This window comes from Martes martes, assembly GCF_963455335.1.
Source record: "Martes martes genome assembly, chromosome: 4".
Lineage (NCBI taxonomy): Eukaryota > Metazoa > Chordata > Mammalia > Carnivora > Mustelidae > Martes > Martes martes.
The window spans coordinates 1,129,610-1,145,809 of record NC_137891.1 but is presented as its reverse complement, the minus strand read 5'-3'; the positions used below and the strand labels follow the sequence as shown (position 1 = coordinate 1,145,809).

The 16,200-nt window shown below is 65.6% G+C and overlaps 1 protein-coding gene across 1 annotated transcript in view; it reads right to left on the bottom strand.

Moving 5' to 3' along the window:
* Positions 1-16,200, bottom strand: part of ZC3H3 (zinc finger CCCH-type containing 3) — a gene marked incomplete at its 5' end in the record, with an annotated part of 81,918 nt that overhangs the window by 41,966 nt on the left and 23,752 nt on the right. The window contains 1 exon segment of the mRNA XM_080802285.1: positions 7,342-7,495. Coding sequence (XP_080658411.1) covers positions 7,342-7,495 — 154 coding nt within the window.

Below are 16,200 nucleotides of genomic sequence, written 5' to 3'. Positions count from 1 at the left end.
CTGTACACTCGGATTCCTGCATCTCACTGGATGTAAATTTTAGCTAAAAAAGAACTGTAAACAAATGGGGAGCTCTAGCGAGTGCACATCCTGAGAACAAGAGAGCAGGTGACCCCAGGAGCAGGTGACCCCACTGCATTAGAGCAGGCAGGAGGGAGCCCCGGCACTGAGCTGAACTGGCAGTGTGAGCGCGCACGCCAGAGCCCACCCACACGGCAGTGTGTGCAGACTCGGGCTCAAGAGGGTCCTCCCGCCGGGAGTCCCCTTCCACGCACCCCCGTGCCCCCAGGGCCATGACATCCTCGCAGTGGGGGGCTGTGAGCCGCTGAGAGCCCCTGCGTCACTAGGAGCTGGGTTCTGCGGGCAGGTGGTCAGCCCCAGGCGGGGGGAGGGAGCATTCCTGGTGAGCCTGGAAGCCACGGGGGAGCCACACGGCAAGGACCCAGGCCCCTCAAAGGGACTTCCACAGGCCACATGGGACAAACTGAGGGTCAAAATGAATCACAATGAGAACCGATCACAGACTGTCGAGTCTCAGCATTCCCAATGAGGATCCGGAGTCCATACTGTTAGAAACAGATAAATGAGTACGCACAGCAACGGGGGAGAAGGGACAGCGATTCCCGTCGGGACACCCTCCAGCTGGTACAAAAGGGGACACGGGCAGAAATGATGAAGGGTCTGGAAGGCGCGGGTGAAGCAGGAACGCAACGCTCTGCGCTGGGTTGACAGGCCTCTCTGCCCACACCTGGAGTGAGCGTCACTCAGGCTCACACCAGCACCAGGCAGCCGGACACCAGGCCCCGGGGCCACACGGAGGGGCCAGCCAGCACTGTGGCGACATTCCTGTTGAAGGTGCATCAGAGCCTCCTCGCGCTCACGGTGGCCTCCAAGCCCGGGACGCTGCAGGAAGCACCCGGCCCCCGTTCTCCAAATCATCAGGGTCACGAAAAATGGAGCCAGGCGAGGGCCGGACTCCAGGACTCTGACAAGACGCAGCACCCAAACGCCACGGGGGCGCCCAGCCTGCTCTGCCCCCAGGCAGCCCTGCCCGAGCTGGGGACCGCACCTCAGTGGCCAGTCAAGGGGCACAGGGTCTCCAGCTCCTACATGGATGGGTGTCCACGAAGGGAGGGAGAGAATGATACGGCAGATGGGGCAACGCGTAACTACTCCGGGAACTGTGGTGAGGAATACAAATTTTGCAACTTTTCTCTATGTACGAAAATACATCGAAATGAAGTTACTGAAAAAAACTAAATGCAAGAAAGTAACCTGGGCGCCAGCCCCAGAGCACACCTGCTTCAGGCAGGCGGCAGCCAGGCCACGACTGCCCACCAGGCTGGCCGGAGACACTCGTTGGCAACACGTGCCGCACCAGGGCCAGCACGGTCCTAGGTGGTCAGACGCCCCAGGGCAGGAGCAGAGCCAGGGTCACCCGCTGCCTGCCCAGCCCTGCCGAGTCGAGGGTGCCCAAAGGGCTCTGGGGTACGGCTAGGCCCTGCTGCCTGAAGCCCAGTCAAGCCGCCGCCCTTGAAGCTGCCTGGCCTCCCGCTCAGGCTTCGTGCGGGGGGTGCCGTTTCCTCTGCCAGCGGAGAGCCCACCACCTCCTGTTCACCGCAGCCAGGCCTGGGCGACATGCACACATCCCAGGCTGCCACATGTGTCAGCACGCTGGCCCGGGGACATTCTGCCACTGCCTGCTCAGGGTCTGTCCCCTACCAGGCCACAGCTTCCAGACAGGTGGCAACCTGACCCGGGGCAGCCTCCACAGACCTCGGACTGGAGGCTGGCCTGGGCCCCCGCGCCCCACCCCCCACACCGTTCCACCAGGAACCAGGGAGGGAGACGGCTCAAGTACCACCCAGTTAAGAGCCAGGACTCAAACCAGCCCCAAATCTGGCCTAGATCCAAGGCCATCTCCCACCACATTCGGGGCCTAGAAGCCCCTGTTGGTGTGGTCAGGCGCCCCTTTGCACCGAGTGCCCCTGGCCCAGACACCAACAAGCCACCTGCATGGTCCACATCCAGTGGGTGGCTCTCACCTCGCTCTCCCTGCTGCCCTCTGAGGGGACCGCAGACACGGAGGTGAGTGGGGGGCTGGTGGGGTGCAGGTCACCCCCCCACAGGCCTAGCCATCCTAGTCAGTACTGGGAAGCCCAGATGTGGACGGTGATGCCCCCACACTCTCCTCCCTGGGTGGAGAGGACCAGGAGCCTGTGCGCTCTCCAGGCACCATCGAGCAGAAGAGTGGGCCCCAGCGCCTGCCCAGCGCCCAGGGAACAGGCCATTCCTGGGGGTCAGGCACGTGCAGCCCAGGCAGGACAGGAAGGCACATAGCCACGCCTGAGTCCAGCGAGGAGAGCCCGGGCGGGGCAGAGAGCAGTCCCCGCCGCACACATCGGGGGCTCCTCCCGAGCTGCTCTCACCCTCTGGAAAAACGCTGTCCCTTCCACGGGCATACCCAGCCGGGCAGAACCCCAGAAGCATCCAGGCCAGACCTTCCCTGCGTCTGACAGAAAAGCAGGACCGCCCCGACGGCCGGCGGCACAGAGCAGGCCGCACCTGGAGTGGGCGTCCCACACCCAGACCCCAGCTGGTTCCTGTGGGAAAGCAGCCGGACAGCTCTCTTCCCTTGACGGGGACACTTCTACTTGTGACAGAACCAACTCAAAGTCCTGCTGCCTTGGCCACCGTCTCTCAGCACGTTCGTGGACAGTGGGAGCCGTGCCTGGCCTGGCCCTTCTCAGGCTACTGGGACAGAGGCTGCCTTCACGGGGCAGCTGGGGGAGCCGGGCACGGTGAAGGCTTCTCAGGCTCACATCAGAGGAAAGGCGGGGCAGGCAGGCACTCCCAGGAACACGCCAACAAGGTTAAGATCAAGGTTGGCCACGGCACATGCCCTGGGCCTGATCACAGCAGTCGCAGCCTGGGAAAGGGGTTTGCCAGGCGGAAGGGCCGCAGCCCCCCTAATGCGCCCCACACCCCCACCAGCCCAGCAGCAGGGCTCAGGGCCCAACTGCAATACCGCCCTCCGGGCGGCCTCTGCCCTCTGAGTGAAACGTTCTGGGCTCCCTCCCCAGGTCCCCGCGAAAGGCCCCCGCAGCTCGGCCCACACCGACCACAGCTGCCCCACCCCTAGAGAGGCCTTCTCTGGGTGTCCTGTGGCCCTGTGCACCCCTCCTAGCCCCGACCACCCCATGGAGGTGCCTGCCTCCAGCTGGAGGGCAGCACCGTGGGCCAAGTGGGCCCGGCACTGGACGGTGGCACCCCCCTGTCTGCGGGGGAGCCCCGCCGCCTAGCCCCAGGTTCTTAGCCCCGTCACAGGTCCTGGCCTGGGCTGAGCAGGAGGGGCCCATGGGCACAGCACCAAGCGGGGCCCTCACCAGACAGAGCCAGGCGTGGGGTGTGGCTGTGACGTGGAGGGGGCACCCCCTCACGGGGGGACTCCCTCAGAGCTCCTCTCACTGCCACAGCCTTCGGGGCAGGTCGGGAGGCTGTGGGAGCCCCAGGTCCATGGCCCCGGTCAGGGCAGGTCTGGGGAGGGGCAGGCATTCCCCGAAAGAATCAAACGCTGAGCCCCGTGGTGGGGCCGTGTCGGATGGCGCGCCTGTGGGAGGGGCTCAGGGCTACAGTCCCAAGGACGGGGCCCCACGATGGGACTGCTGCCCCACGATGGGACTGCTGCCCCACGGGACGGCCCAGATCCTCGAGCGCTGTCTCTGCCGCGTGGGGCGGTGGTGAGAAGGCAGCTCTCTGCAGCCGGGCCCGGAGCCCGCGGTGCCGCCACCCCGACCCCAGACGCCGGGCTCAGAGCTGTGCCCGACAGCCCGGTCCCGGGGCAGGCAGACGGAGGAGCGCGGCCACGGCTGGGCATGAGGGGAGCACAGGGGACCCCACAGCCGGCCCCCAGAGGACACAGCCCCTCCTCCGGCTCGACTCCTCTTTAATGAGACGTCACTCGGGAAAAGCATTTCAGAGCCTTCAAAATCGCAGCCCGAAGCTCGTCAAACCAGTCAGAGATTACTTAAGATTTACCGCACAGACACAAAAATAAAACAGCCCGGAGCGAGGCGGAGCGAGGCGGCCCGCGCGGCGCTGACAGCACCATTTGTAGCCGGGACCGCGCGGCCTCCAGCCTCGGCCGCGTGAGTGCAGCGGCTCCCGCCTGCTCCGCGCTGTCACGTCAAATGAATTTGGAAAGAGAAAAAAAGCGACAGGCACTTTAGGGATATAAGTCACATTTCAGCTTCAGTTCAGATTAATGACCTCGCCAGGAGCCGCCGCTGAGGGCAAAAGCGAATCCGCAAATCTGAGACCAAGAACACGAAACCGGCGCTCAGCGTGAGCCTCCGCCCCCCGCGGCGCTCCAGGACCCACTGCCGCCCCCCAGGGCACCCCACACCCCGGGGCTGGTTCTGGGCACCAGCGGTACGAGGTCCGAGGGGCCCAGCCCGGCCTCTTGCAAGTCCCACAGCCTCCAGGGCCATCAGCCACTGTCCCTGCATCCAGGCGGCCCGAGGCCAGGAGCCTGCCAGCCCAGAGGGGAGGGGGACTGGTGGGCACCGCAGACACAGCCCCCCCGATGCAGCGTCCTTGCCAGGAAGGGCTGCTCTTCCCCAACTCCACTGGCAGAGGGAGTCACGGATCCTGGCCCCAGCCTCCAGGGACAAGGGTGGCACCGGCCCCGTGGTCTCCATAGTCATGCTAACTAACGCCAGGCCCCCGGTGGCGCAGGACCGAGTGCAGTCATCCCCCCACCACAATGAGCAGTGTCATCCCTTGGAACAAGGAGGGCAGGCACTGGCCATGGCCGCTGGCCATTAGCTTCAGGGTAGTGCTCAGGACGCCTGGCTTCCCTGGGACGAGAGCCCTGCCCCTGGCCTTCCCGCCTGCCCCAGGTCACACAGCCTGTGCTACTCCCCGGCGCCCTGCAGGCTCCCCGGGTGTCCATGTGACCTTGGGCAAAGGAAGCCCAGTCCACCGGCAGACATATTTGGGACCCCGAGCCACTCAGCCCTCAGCAGCCACCCCCTCAGCCTGCAGGCCCGGCAGGCCCACCGAGCCCAGCGGCCTGGCGCCCCAGGAATCCGGGGCTCTGAGCTCAGGCCACGTCCAAGATGCCTGAGGTAACACGGTCAGGACACACAGAGACCCCAGTGAGCAAAGCCTCCACACGCGGCCTCAGCTGACGTGCAGCCATCCGGAGAGTGGGCTCAGCCATGCCTGCGGGCACAGGGCAGGTTCGAAGGCCTACAGCACCTGGGGACCTGGCCTGAGCCTGCAGCCGTCCAGCACGAGCCAGGGCTACGGGACCTGAGCCGTGCGGCCCCCAGCACGGCCTGGTGAGGGCTGCACGGAGCCAGCCAGGACAGCGCCCTAACGGTTCCCACCCACCAGACCCCCAGGTGGGCCCCTGTGCCAGGGCACCCAGACAGCCACAGCCCTCCCTGCAAGGCAGCTGGCCCAGCACCATCTCCGTCAGGGTGAGGAGCTTCCAGGGCACAGTGGCCGTGCAGGGCTGGCAGCTGGATCTGGGCCCATCCATTCGCAGCCTGGCCTGGGGCACCCACAGCCCACCCCATCTACCTGACCCGAGGTCAGGCCTCGCAGGCCTGCCCACACGGCTCCGCAGTTCCCACGCTGGGGCGAAGGCATATTGCCCGTCCTGCTGCTGACTGGGCTGTCCGCTACCTAATGGGCTTGACGTTCTCGCTGTACAGGCGGCTACGGCTCAGCGGCGCACCCGGCCACGCCCCACCCACCCATCCGCCCTCGGCCCCCAGGGCCTGGCTCCTGTGTCTGCTCAGTGACCCCCGCGGGGCCCAGCCAGCTCGGCACCGGCCCAGCGGAGCCCAAAGCAGGGGCCTCGGTGGCACTCGGAGACTGAAGCTCCCCTCAGCCCCCAGCCACACCCCCGGGGAGAGGCGGGGCCTGGCAGGGGCTTGATGTGGGGCCAGGATGCGGACTGCAGGAGGGGAGGCGTGCGCAGGAATCAATAAATCTGAACCTCATTCACGATGATCTGGGGCTCTTATTAAGTAAATTAATTTAAGTTAATTTAGCTCGATCATGACTCCCGATCACAGTGATTTAGTGAGGGGGAAATTGCATTAGGAAAGGCCATGCTCACTAGATAGGAGAACGGAAGAAAATTAGGCCCACTTAGCACTGTGAATTAATATGGAAATAGCAGGTGTAAATTTAACCTTATCGAGAGAGCGAAAATTATCTTCATAAATTTGTAGAAATAGCCCCCAAGATACTTATAAATCTATTTAAAACAAAAATATTACAAAAAGTGCAGTAAAATTAATTTAAAATATACTTGCAGCTCTTGCCTCCAGAAAAACCGGCAGCAGGGCCAAGTTCAGTGCAGCCTCATGGTAAGGGAGGAGGGTGGTGGGTGCTGCTGCCTGCCTGGGTGGGCTGGTCGCCCAGGACACAAGCCGTGGGCCGGCAGGCAGCTCCTCCTTTCCCGGCCCTAGAGCCCGGCAGCCACTAGTGGGGGGAGGCTCCTAGTAGGCTAGCGGGATGGCCCCTGCCCGGGACTAGAGCTGGTCCAGCCCCTCGGAGCACAAGGATCCCTCGCCCCACAGCCTCCAGCCAGACGTTACGTGCCCGGGAGTGCCCGCTGAAGCCGGGAGGAGGAAGTAGGCTCCCGGTGGGGGGCAGGGTGAGAGAACAGAGGGAGGGGTCTGCCACTGCCTGGTTTCCCCCCCACCTGCCAGAGCTGTCACACAGTCACCAAAGGAGGGGCCGCACCCCACGCTGTGTCTCCTGAGCCACGAGGCTGAGCGGGCTCGAGAGAGAGCCCCCGGCTTTGGTTCCCCAATGTTGCTGCCCCAACGAGCCCTCTTGTTTCTGGGCTTGGGGCACCCAGAAAAGAAGGGGCACTGCCCCCCGCCTGCACGCCGTCAGCCAGAAGCAGCCTCGAGCAAGGCTACTGCGCACGGGGGCAGCACGGAGGGGCCCACAGCCTCACCTCCGGCCCTGCACCGCAGGCCCCCGCTTCCGGGGCACCGCTCGGGGCCCAGACTCTGACCGGAAGTCTCCCCGTGAAGGACGCCCAGGTGCGGCTCGGCGTGACCTCGCCGGTCTGGACGGTGGCTGTCCCCTCGGTCATCGCCCGCCAGCTGGCAGCTTCCTGACAACGGTGCGGGGCTCACGCGTTCGTGCACGCAGCCCACACGGGCTGGCCGTATGTCCGGGACAGAGACCACTGAACGGAAAAACGAGCCCGTTCCTCCACCAGCAAACTGTGGCCGCAACACTTCCACGTGGCAAGCTCGGGCCCCAGCAGGCCCCGGGCCCACGGCAGCCTGGACGAGAGCCTCCTACCTGGACAGGGAGAGCCGCCGTGCCCGCCAGGAGGGCAGGGACAGGGGCGCCTGGGGGGCGCTGAGAGGGGACGCCGGTGTCTTCTTGACAATGCGGTAGCGGGTCTTGATCTCTCTGCCGGCGGGAGGGCTCCGCAGGGTGTGCAGACCAGACGCTGCGGAGAAAACCCACACAGAGCAGGTCAGCGGAGGTGAGCAGGGCCTCCTCTCGCCTCCCCCCGGGCCCTCCCCTCGAGGCGCACACGCATCCCCAGGGCTGCAGGAGAGCTGGGCCCAGGCCCCCGCGGTGACAGGGGCAGGAAAGGCAGCAGCCAAGCCTCCCAGGCCAGCCGACAGGGGCGGCAGCACGGGCAGGCCCCAGTCCCCAGAGCTTCCCATGAGCTGGGGCGGGGGGGTGGGGGGGGGCTCCGCGGGCGGGTCCGGGAGGCCAGGGGTGCAGAGTGCTCACCACCCTCTCCGGGCACCTCCCGCCATGCTCACAGAGATTTATGTATTTAATCACCACTGTTTTCATAACACCTTGCGGGGTGATGAACGCCACAGCTTTTTTCTCGCCGAATGTTTCATGCAATTACCAGGGATCTGTTTTGCCCGAGTTCCCCTCCACTTGATAGCCGGCAATTTCTCCACAGCTTCGAGGAATGTACCTAATTGCCCGGCTCTCATCATCTACGGCTCTAACTGCCCAGATAATTAAAGCGAACGCAGCACGGGCGCAGGCACTGCAGCCGCTCCCGCCCAGCCCACGGCCAGCAGCCTCTCCGGGAAGCTGCCCTCTGGGACGCGCTGGCACCCAGCACCCTGCAGGCTCTGCCTGGCTCCATCCCGCCTGGCCGCCCGGCACCCGGGAGCACGGCTGGGAAGGGAGGCCGCCAGCCCGGGACTCCCACCCACAGAGACACCCACGCGAGGAACTGACCACGACGCCGCAGCCAGGCAGCCGGGCCGTGGTGGGGGGCGTGCATGCCACATGAGGCCACCAGAAAAACACACACGGTCTCGCTGCTGGAGCAGCAGCACCAGAGCGGGCCCGTGACCCTTTGGATGAAGTATGCCCAGGGTCCAGGACGGCCCAGGAGAGGGCGCAGGGCAGACACATGACAGCCCCAAACCCGCAGATCCCCCCACAACTGTGCCCCATGGCAGCCACTCCATTCCTCTGACAGCAAGGCCAGCGCACCACGACCTCTGCCTGTTCCCCTGGGCCCCAAGAGGCACCCTCCCAACACCCACAAATCCCGAGCCGGACTGGGAACCTCCCCGTCACCAGCCCACAAGGAGCCCTTACAGGTCTACAGACGGCATCTAGAAATCATCCCTGGGAGCCCCGGACCTGACAGACCTCTCGCCCGCAGCCAGGCCCCAGATCGGCACCGTGGCCCACAGACCTCTCCAGGCTTGCCCAGCCCACCGGAGCCCACGGTATCCTCCCAGCTGGCTGGGAGCGAGCAGGACGAGCCTATCCTATAGGCGCCACTGCCCCCACACGGCCAGTAACTGCCTGGTGACTGGCACCCTGCCTCCTGGTCCAGATGTCAGAAGAGCCTCTCCTGCAGGTGTCCCCCACCTTCTGCCAGGGTTCCCAGGCACCCACACGGCCAGGCCAGGACACGGCGAGGTTCACAGCCTCCCGAGTGCCCCCAGACCAGAGGATCTGCCTCTGCTGCCAGACCAAGGAGAGTGTGGACGCCCCCTGGACATGGGGCTTTGAGGCCCACAGAGTGCGCAAAGCAGGGCAGAGCTCTGTTCCCATATGGCTGCCGCCCACCAAAGGGAGCCATGACACAGGCAGGCGAGGCTGGGCCAGACACCCCAGCAACAGGACAGGTCCCCCTCCCCCACTCGTCTCTGTCCCTGCCTCTGTCTCTCTTTCATTCTGTCTCCCTCCAAAAGCAGCAGCTCTGGGAACTCAGGGAGAAAGAGGAAAAGCTCAGCAAAAGCAAAGGCAACACAGCATCACCAGGGACACCTGGTCTTGCTGAGCGGCCAACGTGGGCAGACCTCGAGCTCTGGGACACAGGGGAGAGCCTGGCGTACAGCAGGCGTCGGTCAACAAACGTTTGCTGAACCGAATGTTCAAGATCTTGCAGGCGAGGGCGGACCAAAGAAAATCAGTGACACCTTGTTCCAACTAACAGACCTCCTTTAAGTCCCCCAGGCCCCAAGCTAACCTCACAGCCTCCCTGCTCCCGCAGCCCTTGCATCCGGATGGCACACATGCCTACAGCCCCTGACCGCGGCTCAGGGGCCTCCCAGGGCAGCCACACGCCGCTGCTCCGGGATGTGAGGTGCTCCTCAACCCCACTAGCGCCACACAGCCCTGGCTCTGTGGCCAGATTCCTGCTTGGGGGCACGGTTGCCTCACCACCCTCATCCCCTTCCTCCTGAGCACAGGGAACCCTGAGCCCAGCCCAGCTCTGCTCCCCTCTTCCAAATGCACTACCCTGCCACCTCCTCCAGGAAGCCCCCAGACCCCATGCCCCAAAGGCCCGGTCCCTGCATTCAAGCTAACAGAGCAAGCAGCACACAGAATGCGTTCCTGCACAGTGCAGGCCTATTGTGAAGCCAATTTTTTGCTTAACTTTCTGCATTTTATTTGCTAGTGCCCCATTACCATTTCTAGGAAAGCACAAAGTCATAAGGCAGACCTCCCCTTAAAAGGCCGGCTGGTGTCAGCTCCCTCACATTGGCAACCGTCAGGCCTCCACCAGGTGGAGGTGGAGGGGAGGGGGGCACACCTGCCCACGCCCTGCCCCCACTGTGGCCTGCAGGCCACTCCTGCTCCCCGTCTCTCCCTGACAGGCAGTGCTGGACACAGGCAGTGGAAGTGCTCATGACCGTGACCCCGGGAAGACTGTCGGGGGCATCCCTGCCGAGGGCACAGAGGGAGAGAGGCAGTATGCCCGCACGGCCAACGGATGCAGGATCCTGACGTCGCGCCCGGCGCTCAGGGACCAGGAAGCTGGGGCGGGAGGGAGCAGAGGTGCCCCTCTCCGGAGCTGGAGGGCCTGTGCAGCCAGGCCGGGAGGCGGCGTCCCCAGGCCGCGGGCACCCAGGCCGTGCCCGGACCCTGTGGCTGGGAAGGCAGCCCCAGCAGCCTGCCGCTCCTCCCGGCTGGCGGAGGGTTTGTGTAGATAATCATGTTATTGAGATAGGATGTGGGTTTAATTCCCTTCATTACAGACTCCCAGGGTTGTAATTTTTTTTCTCCGCATGATGTATTCCCCGTGGCACATTTCACTCAAATCAAACCCTTCGCGCCTTTATTGCCAACGAGGCCCGGGCGCCGCGTTATCAGGCCCACACACACAGCCCTCTCCGCCCTGCCGTGCAGAGGTCACTTCTAATGACTAATCGATCTCATTAGCTTTCCTAATTAAAAACTTTACTACCGCAATGGAAGACAAACTACAAAAAAACTGCTGGCATCATATCTGAGTGGGATATGAGCCCATCTATCAGCAGAGCCCGCGTGCCTGCAGTCGGCCCCCGGGGCTGGCCTCCCCGTGTTCCCCCGATCAGGGGCCCTGCAGGGGTGGGGGAGACGCCCGGGCCGCCAGGGGCCTCCCTGTGCCAAGCACAGGTACAGCACACACAGGCAGGCCCGCTGCCGGGGTAGGGGGAGGCCGCCGAGGTCCACAGCGCCTGGGACCCGAGTGCCGAGCCCAGCGTGTGCCGCCCTCCGTGACCCAGCTGCGGAAGCAGGGAGCGCGCCAGCCCCTGGCCAGTCCCTCACCAGCCCCTGGCCAGTCCCTCCAGTCCCTCCCGGGGCCGCCGGGCACTGGGCGGGCGGCAGAGAAAGGAGGAGCGCGGCCCGGCCCGGCCCGTCCGCAGCCATCCCCCGCCCCAGCTCGCCCAGCCCCCCATCCTCAGAGAAGCCACCACAGATGGCAGAGCCCATCCCACAGAGGTCACGGCTCTCTCTGTGTTACTGCAGAGCAGGAGTTGAGACGGAGTTCAGATTTTTATGGAACTTCAAAGGGCAATAACTACGTAGAAAACGAGCTGCTAATTTCACGATCGTTTAATGAATAAGGAAAGGGTACAAGCTCTGTGCGAAGACGCGACCAGCCGGAGGGCGGGGCATCCAAAAGGGGCCCGGCCAACCCAGGGCCACCAAGTGTCCCCTGCAGAACCTGGCTGTCCGCGCCTGGCTCCCTCGGGAAAGGCCTGGTAGGGAAGGGCAGGGACCACGTGTCCCAGGCCCCACAGCTTCCCGACCCCGCCGCCAGCAACAGGCCACAGATGGGGGCACCGGGGCCTCCAGAGAGGCCAACTGGGCAAGAGGCTGAGGACGCCACAGGAAGGCGGCCAATGAGCTGGGAAGCTTCCCACCCTGTTCCAGAAGCCTCTCCCCTAAGGCTCTGGGGGCCAGGCAGCATGAGGCAGCCGGGGTGTTGCTGGTGGAGGTACAGCCCAAGGGCACGGCCGCCTCTGGCTCTTCATGCCAGCTAGGGGATGGGACCGCTGAGCAGAAAGCCAGTGACCAGTACCTGAATGCAGAATTCACCAGAATCAGCCACATGAGACACCTGTGCCCGCAGAGCAGGACTGGAGAGACCCGTGCACGGGGCAGCCAATCTGCCCAGAAACCCAGCTGTGCTCCTGAAGGAGGGGCACCAGGCCAGGCCCCAGACCCCCAGCTTCTCAGGGCCCCGGCAATGTGGTGCGGGGGAGAGAGCCCTCCAACTGGGGATGGGGGGCCCGGCTGCCGGGGGGGCTGCAGTGGTGGGCCTCCCACCAGGCCTGGCTCCCCAGGGCACAATTCACCGAGACCCACCTCTCGTGCCCACTGCCGGCTCTGCTCCCCAGATGGCGACGCGGACACGTCTGCACCCCCAAACGGCCCGCGCCCTTTGCTGGCTAAAGACCAGCTGCGGCTCCGAGGTTCAGGAGCCACAACGACTACTCTCCTGCTCCTAAACCATCCTCCACTCCTCATCGGCTCAGGTCGCAGCGGGCCTGTCCCCGTGCCGCCAGCCACCCGTGCCCCCAGCCACCTGTGCCCCTCACTGGGATGGGCGCAGGGGCCCCTGGCTGCCCAGGGCCCATGGGTGCCAATCACAGGCCTCCACACGCCCAGACGTGCTCTTCCGCGGTCGGAAAGCTCTTCCACCCACGGCAGTTCCGGGTGAGGCGCCAGCTGTGGCCCGGCCCGGGATCTGGCCCTGGAGTCCTCGACCCCTGGAGGGGGAGCTCTGGCATCCGGCAGATGAGAGGGGACAGGGTAGGCAGGGCGTCAAGCCATGGGAACCAGCCCAGTCCCCTCCTGGGCAAAGACGCGGGCCAACACCTGGCCGTGGGGCTGCTGGTGCGCCCCGGAGAGAGGGCAAGAGGCCGCTGCACACGGAAGGCTGACGGCGTGGGGCACAGCCCCAGATCCCCTCCCTGCAAGGCGTCTGCCTGTGCCTCGGTGCCCACGGCCTTCAGGGCAGGCCCTGGCCACAGCCCCGTTCTCCAGCAAGAGCCAGACTCCCAGACCAGCCTCCCGCTGCTGGCTGCAACCACACTGGAGGCCCACCTGTGTGCGAACAGGTGCACCCCACAGGCGGGACTGCCGGGAACCGCCCCCCGCAGTGAGTTCGCCCGCCTGGGCAGTGCAGGAGGACCCTGAGTGGGGTCCAAAGAGAGGGGACAGCATGGCCGCAGGCTCTAGGTGGCCAGTGCTCTGGCTTCTCCTGGTAGACGTGGGGAGGGGGCCTCCGGGGGCTACTGGAACCCAGGGAGGAGCTGGCTAGCACGCTAGCCGGGAGTCAGGCCCACCCTGCACTGCCTCAAGGGTGGCACAAGGCTCACACCTGCGGCCGAGGCCTCACCTTGCTCCCAGACTCTGTCACCCCAGGGACAGTGACACGGACAGACATGGGGACAGGCTGGGCCAAGCAGGACAGGTGGGTCCAGACAGTGTGCAGGCAACAAGCAGCCCACAGACCCTGAGCTGAGAAAGGGTCCCCAGAGAGCCAGGGGGAGGACTGAGCCCAGGCAGGCTCCTGACATCTGGCTCAGGATGCATCCCCCAGCCCTCCAGGCCCTTACCTTCCCACGCTTACCTGGCAGGGGTGGGGGCAGGGGAGGCGCAGGTCAGCCCAGAGGCCCCTGGTCTTCCTGGCAGCAGAAGGTGCCCCGGAGTCCTCTTCCCCCCAACCCCCAGCTGCAGGCAAGCCACGCAGTGGACACGGAACCTTGCACCAGAGCAGCGTTGCAGGACCCTGGTGAGGCAGGCCAGGGTTGGGGGCTCGGTGGGGCAGCCCCTCCCGACGACAGGGGAGCGCAAAGAGCGCAAGAGAAGCCTTCCACAGGGAGACCTATTCTCACACCCGAAACCCTCCCACGCATCTGAGCTGTCTCTGGGCCTTGAGCCTGGCAGGAACGCCGTGCCCACCACTAGAGCCAGAGCGGAGGTCAGCAGGACACTCCATCTTCCCTGGGGCGGGAGAGGCTCTGCCCGCAGGGGCACAGACGTCCTGCAGCTCTCAGCGGAGGGTTAGGCACCAGAGCAGCTCCTAGAGGAGCAGCAGCCCGGGCCGTGGCTCAGGGGAAGGGCTGTCAGTCCCAGAGGGAACAGTGAGGGGTGCCCGCCCTCTCTAGACACTGCCCGTCCACCCGGGCATTTCCCAAAGCGGCCCTCATCTGAGCTGTCCCCTCAGTGAGCCTGGAGAAGGTGACGCCAGAGCGGCATCTGGGGGTGAAATGGGCCTGAGACCCTTCGGAGGGGCGGGCAGGCCCAGAGGCCACGAGGAGCGACTCCGTGGATAGACGCCATCTGCAGGAAGCGGGGAGAGGGAAGCCCCGCGCAGTGCAGGCTCTGGTCCTCGGGTGCTGGGGGGGGTCCCCGGACCGCCCTCCCCCTCCCCGGCCCACGGAGGCTCAGGCCAGTTTCTCCCCGCTCTCTGCAGGAGCTGCCAGCCTCGGGACTGCCCCAGCAACTCCGCACCCCACTCTGACAGCGGCGCCCCCCAGCCCAGCCCAGCCCACCCGTGGCACCAGTGCGTGCGCACCGGGCGTGGTCGTTTCCTGCTCACGCGGCCTGGCTGCCGACCCCCGGCAGACCCACCCGGGCTCTCACACCACCACCCCCAGACCCTTCGGTTCTGCACTTGGTCAGGATGGATGTGTCCAGGCGCAAGGCTCGGGGCCTCAGCTGGGCCGCGCCTCCGGGCTCCTGGGAGACTGGCAGCTAGAACGGCAGCCTGGACAAGGACACCAACAGCCTGGTTTCTACGGACACTGGTGAGGTTGGGGGCCCAGCCACCACCACCTGCCCTGGCTTGGGGCAAGCGACAGGACTCTGCCGGGACCCTGAGGGACAACCTGGCCATCTCTCCCTCCCAGTCCCCCAGCCCTACCGCACGCGAAAGATGCAGCAAACGGCCCCAGGCACCCGCGCAGGCGGCTCAGCCCCAGGGAGCCCACCGGGTTCTTCCTCCAGACCGGGCCGCTCAGCCTGCTCCTGGCAGGACCGCCGAGGCCTTGGACAGAGCCCACCAAGCCGGGTCCCCTTCCAACAGGGATAGAGCTGTTGTGGGACAGGGCTGACGTGGTGCGCACACGGCGGGATGGGCGCTGGTGACCAGACAGGAGCTGCGCTTCGCGAGTGTCAGAGGTAACAGCCCCTGCGCCTCCTGCCCCTTCAGCCTGGCGGGCAGCCAACCTTCCAGAAGAAAGAAAACAGAGCCCGTGCGCCCCACATGAATCTCCACCCGGCCTGGGCTCACCCTGCCCCGCATCTGTGCCGGCTCCTGAGGAAGACGTCCGCTAAGGAGGCCAGGCGGACCCAGCAACGCCCAAGGGAAGTTCCCCAGAGGACTTGGCTGCGTGAGCAGCAGACAGGGAAGGCCTCCCGGCCCCGACCGTCCCAGCCTTGTCCCGCGGTCCCCAGGAAGCAGGTGCCGGTCAGGTCCCCACAGCACCTCTCAGCCCCGGAGGCGAGCTGCACAAGCACCCCGGGCTCACAGGCGAGGGGACCCACCCGAGAGCGCACAGGCCGAAAGGCCGGGAGGGAAGTGGCGCGGGAACCTCTCCCTGGCCGCCTGGAGCTCCCCGCCAGAGGGTTTCTTCCCTGTCCCCCGTGCGGTCCCCGCCCGGGGCAGCTTCCCCTGGAGACAGTTTTTCTGGCCCTTCCCTCGGGTCTCCCTCGGGTCCTCGGGGTCAGCACACCGCTGGCTTTCGTCTTCCTCTCTAGTCCGTGGTCTTCGCCTTCTGAGTACATCGTTCAGTGCGCTTGGGGCAGCAGCAGGACGCCTGGGTCCGCACCTACACCTGCCTACACCCAGGCCCACCAGGTGGCATCTGGGCCACCCCACAAACCCAGCAGCTGGTTGAGCGCCAGCGGGGGCCCCACACCGGCCTCCCCAAGCCCTGTCCGCACACTGCTCCGCGGTGAGACGAGAAGCAGGGAGATGCTCTGCCTCTGTCCCTCTGGTCAGCATGCCCTGCACATCCATCTAGGCCCACCTGCAGCCAGGCTCGGCTGCGGTGTGTGCCGCCCATCGCACAAATGCACAACCCTCGCCTGGGCTCTGCGGTGCTCAGGGAACCTCTGCAGCACCCCACCACTGCCTCAGACACGGCCGGCGGCTGAGCGAGTGCCCCAGCTCCCCGCCCGCTGCAGCAGGCCGCTGCCGGCCGCTCCCTACCAGGCCCCGAGCAGGAACACGGACGCGCTCCCAGCCGCACAGCCTCCCAGCCGCCTTCGCGGAGTCAGCGAGGGTCACAGCGAGGGGATGTGGGAGATGAGCACTGATGAACACGACTTCCCACCCATCAAGCATGAAGCCAACTGCCTGCAGGTGTCTACACAGCCGGGAGGCGGGCACTGGCAGGAGCCGGGCACCCCACTGCAGCCTGTGTGGACGCAGAC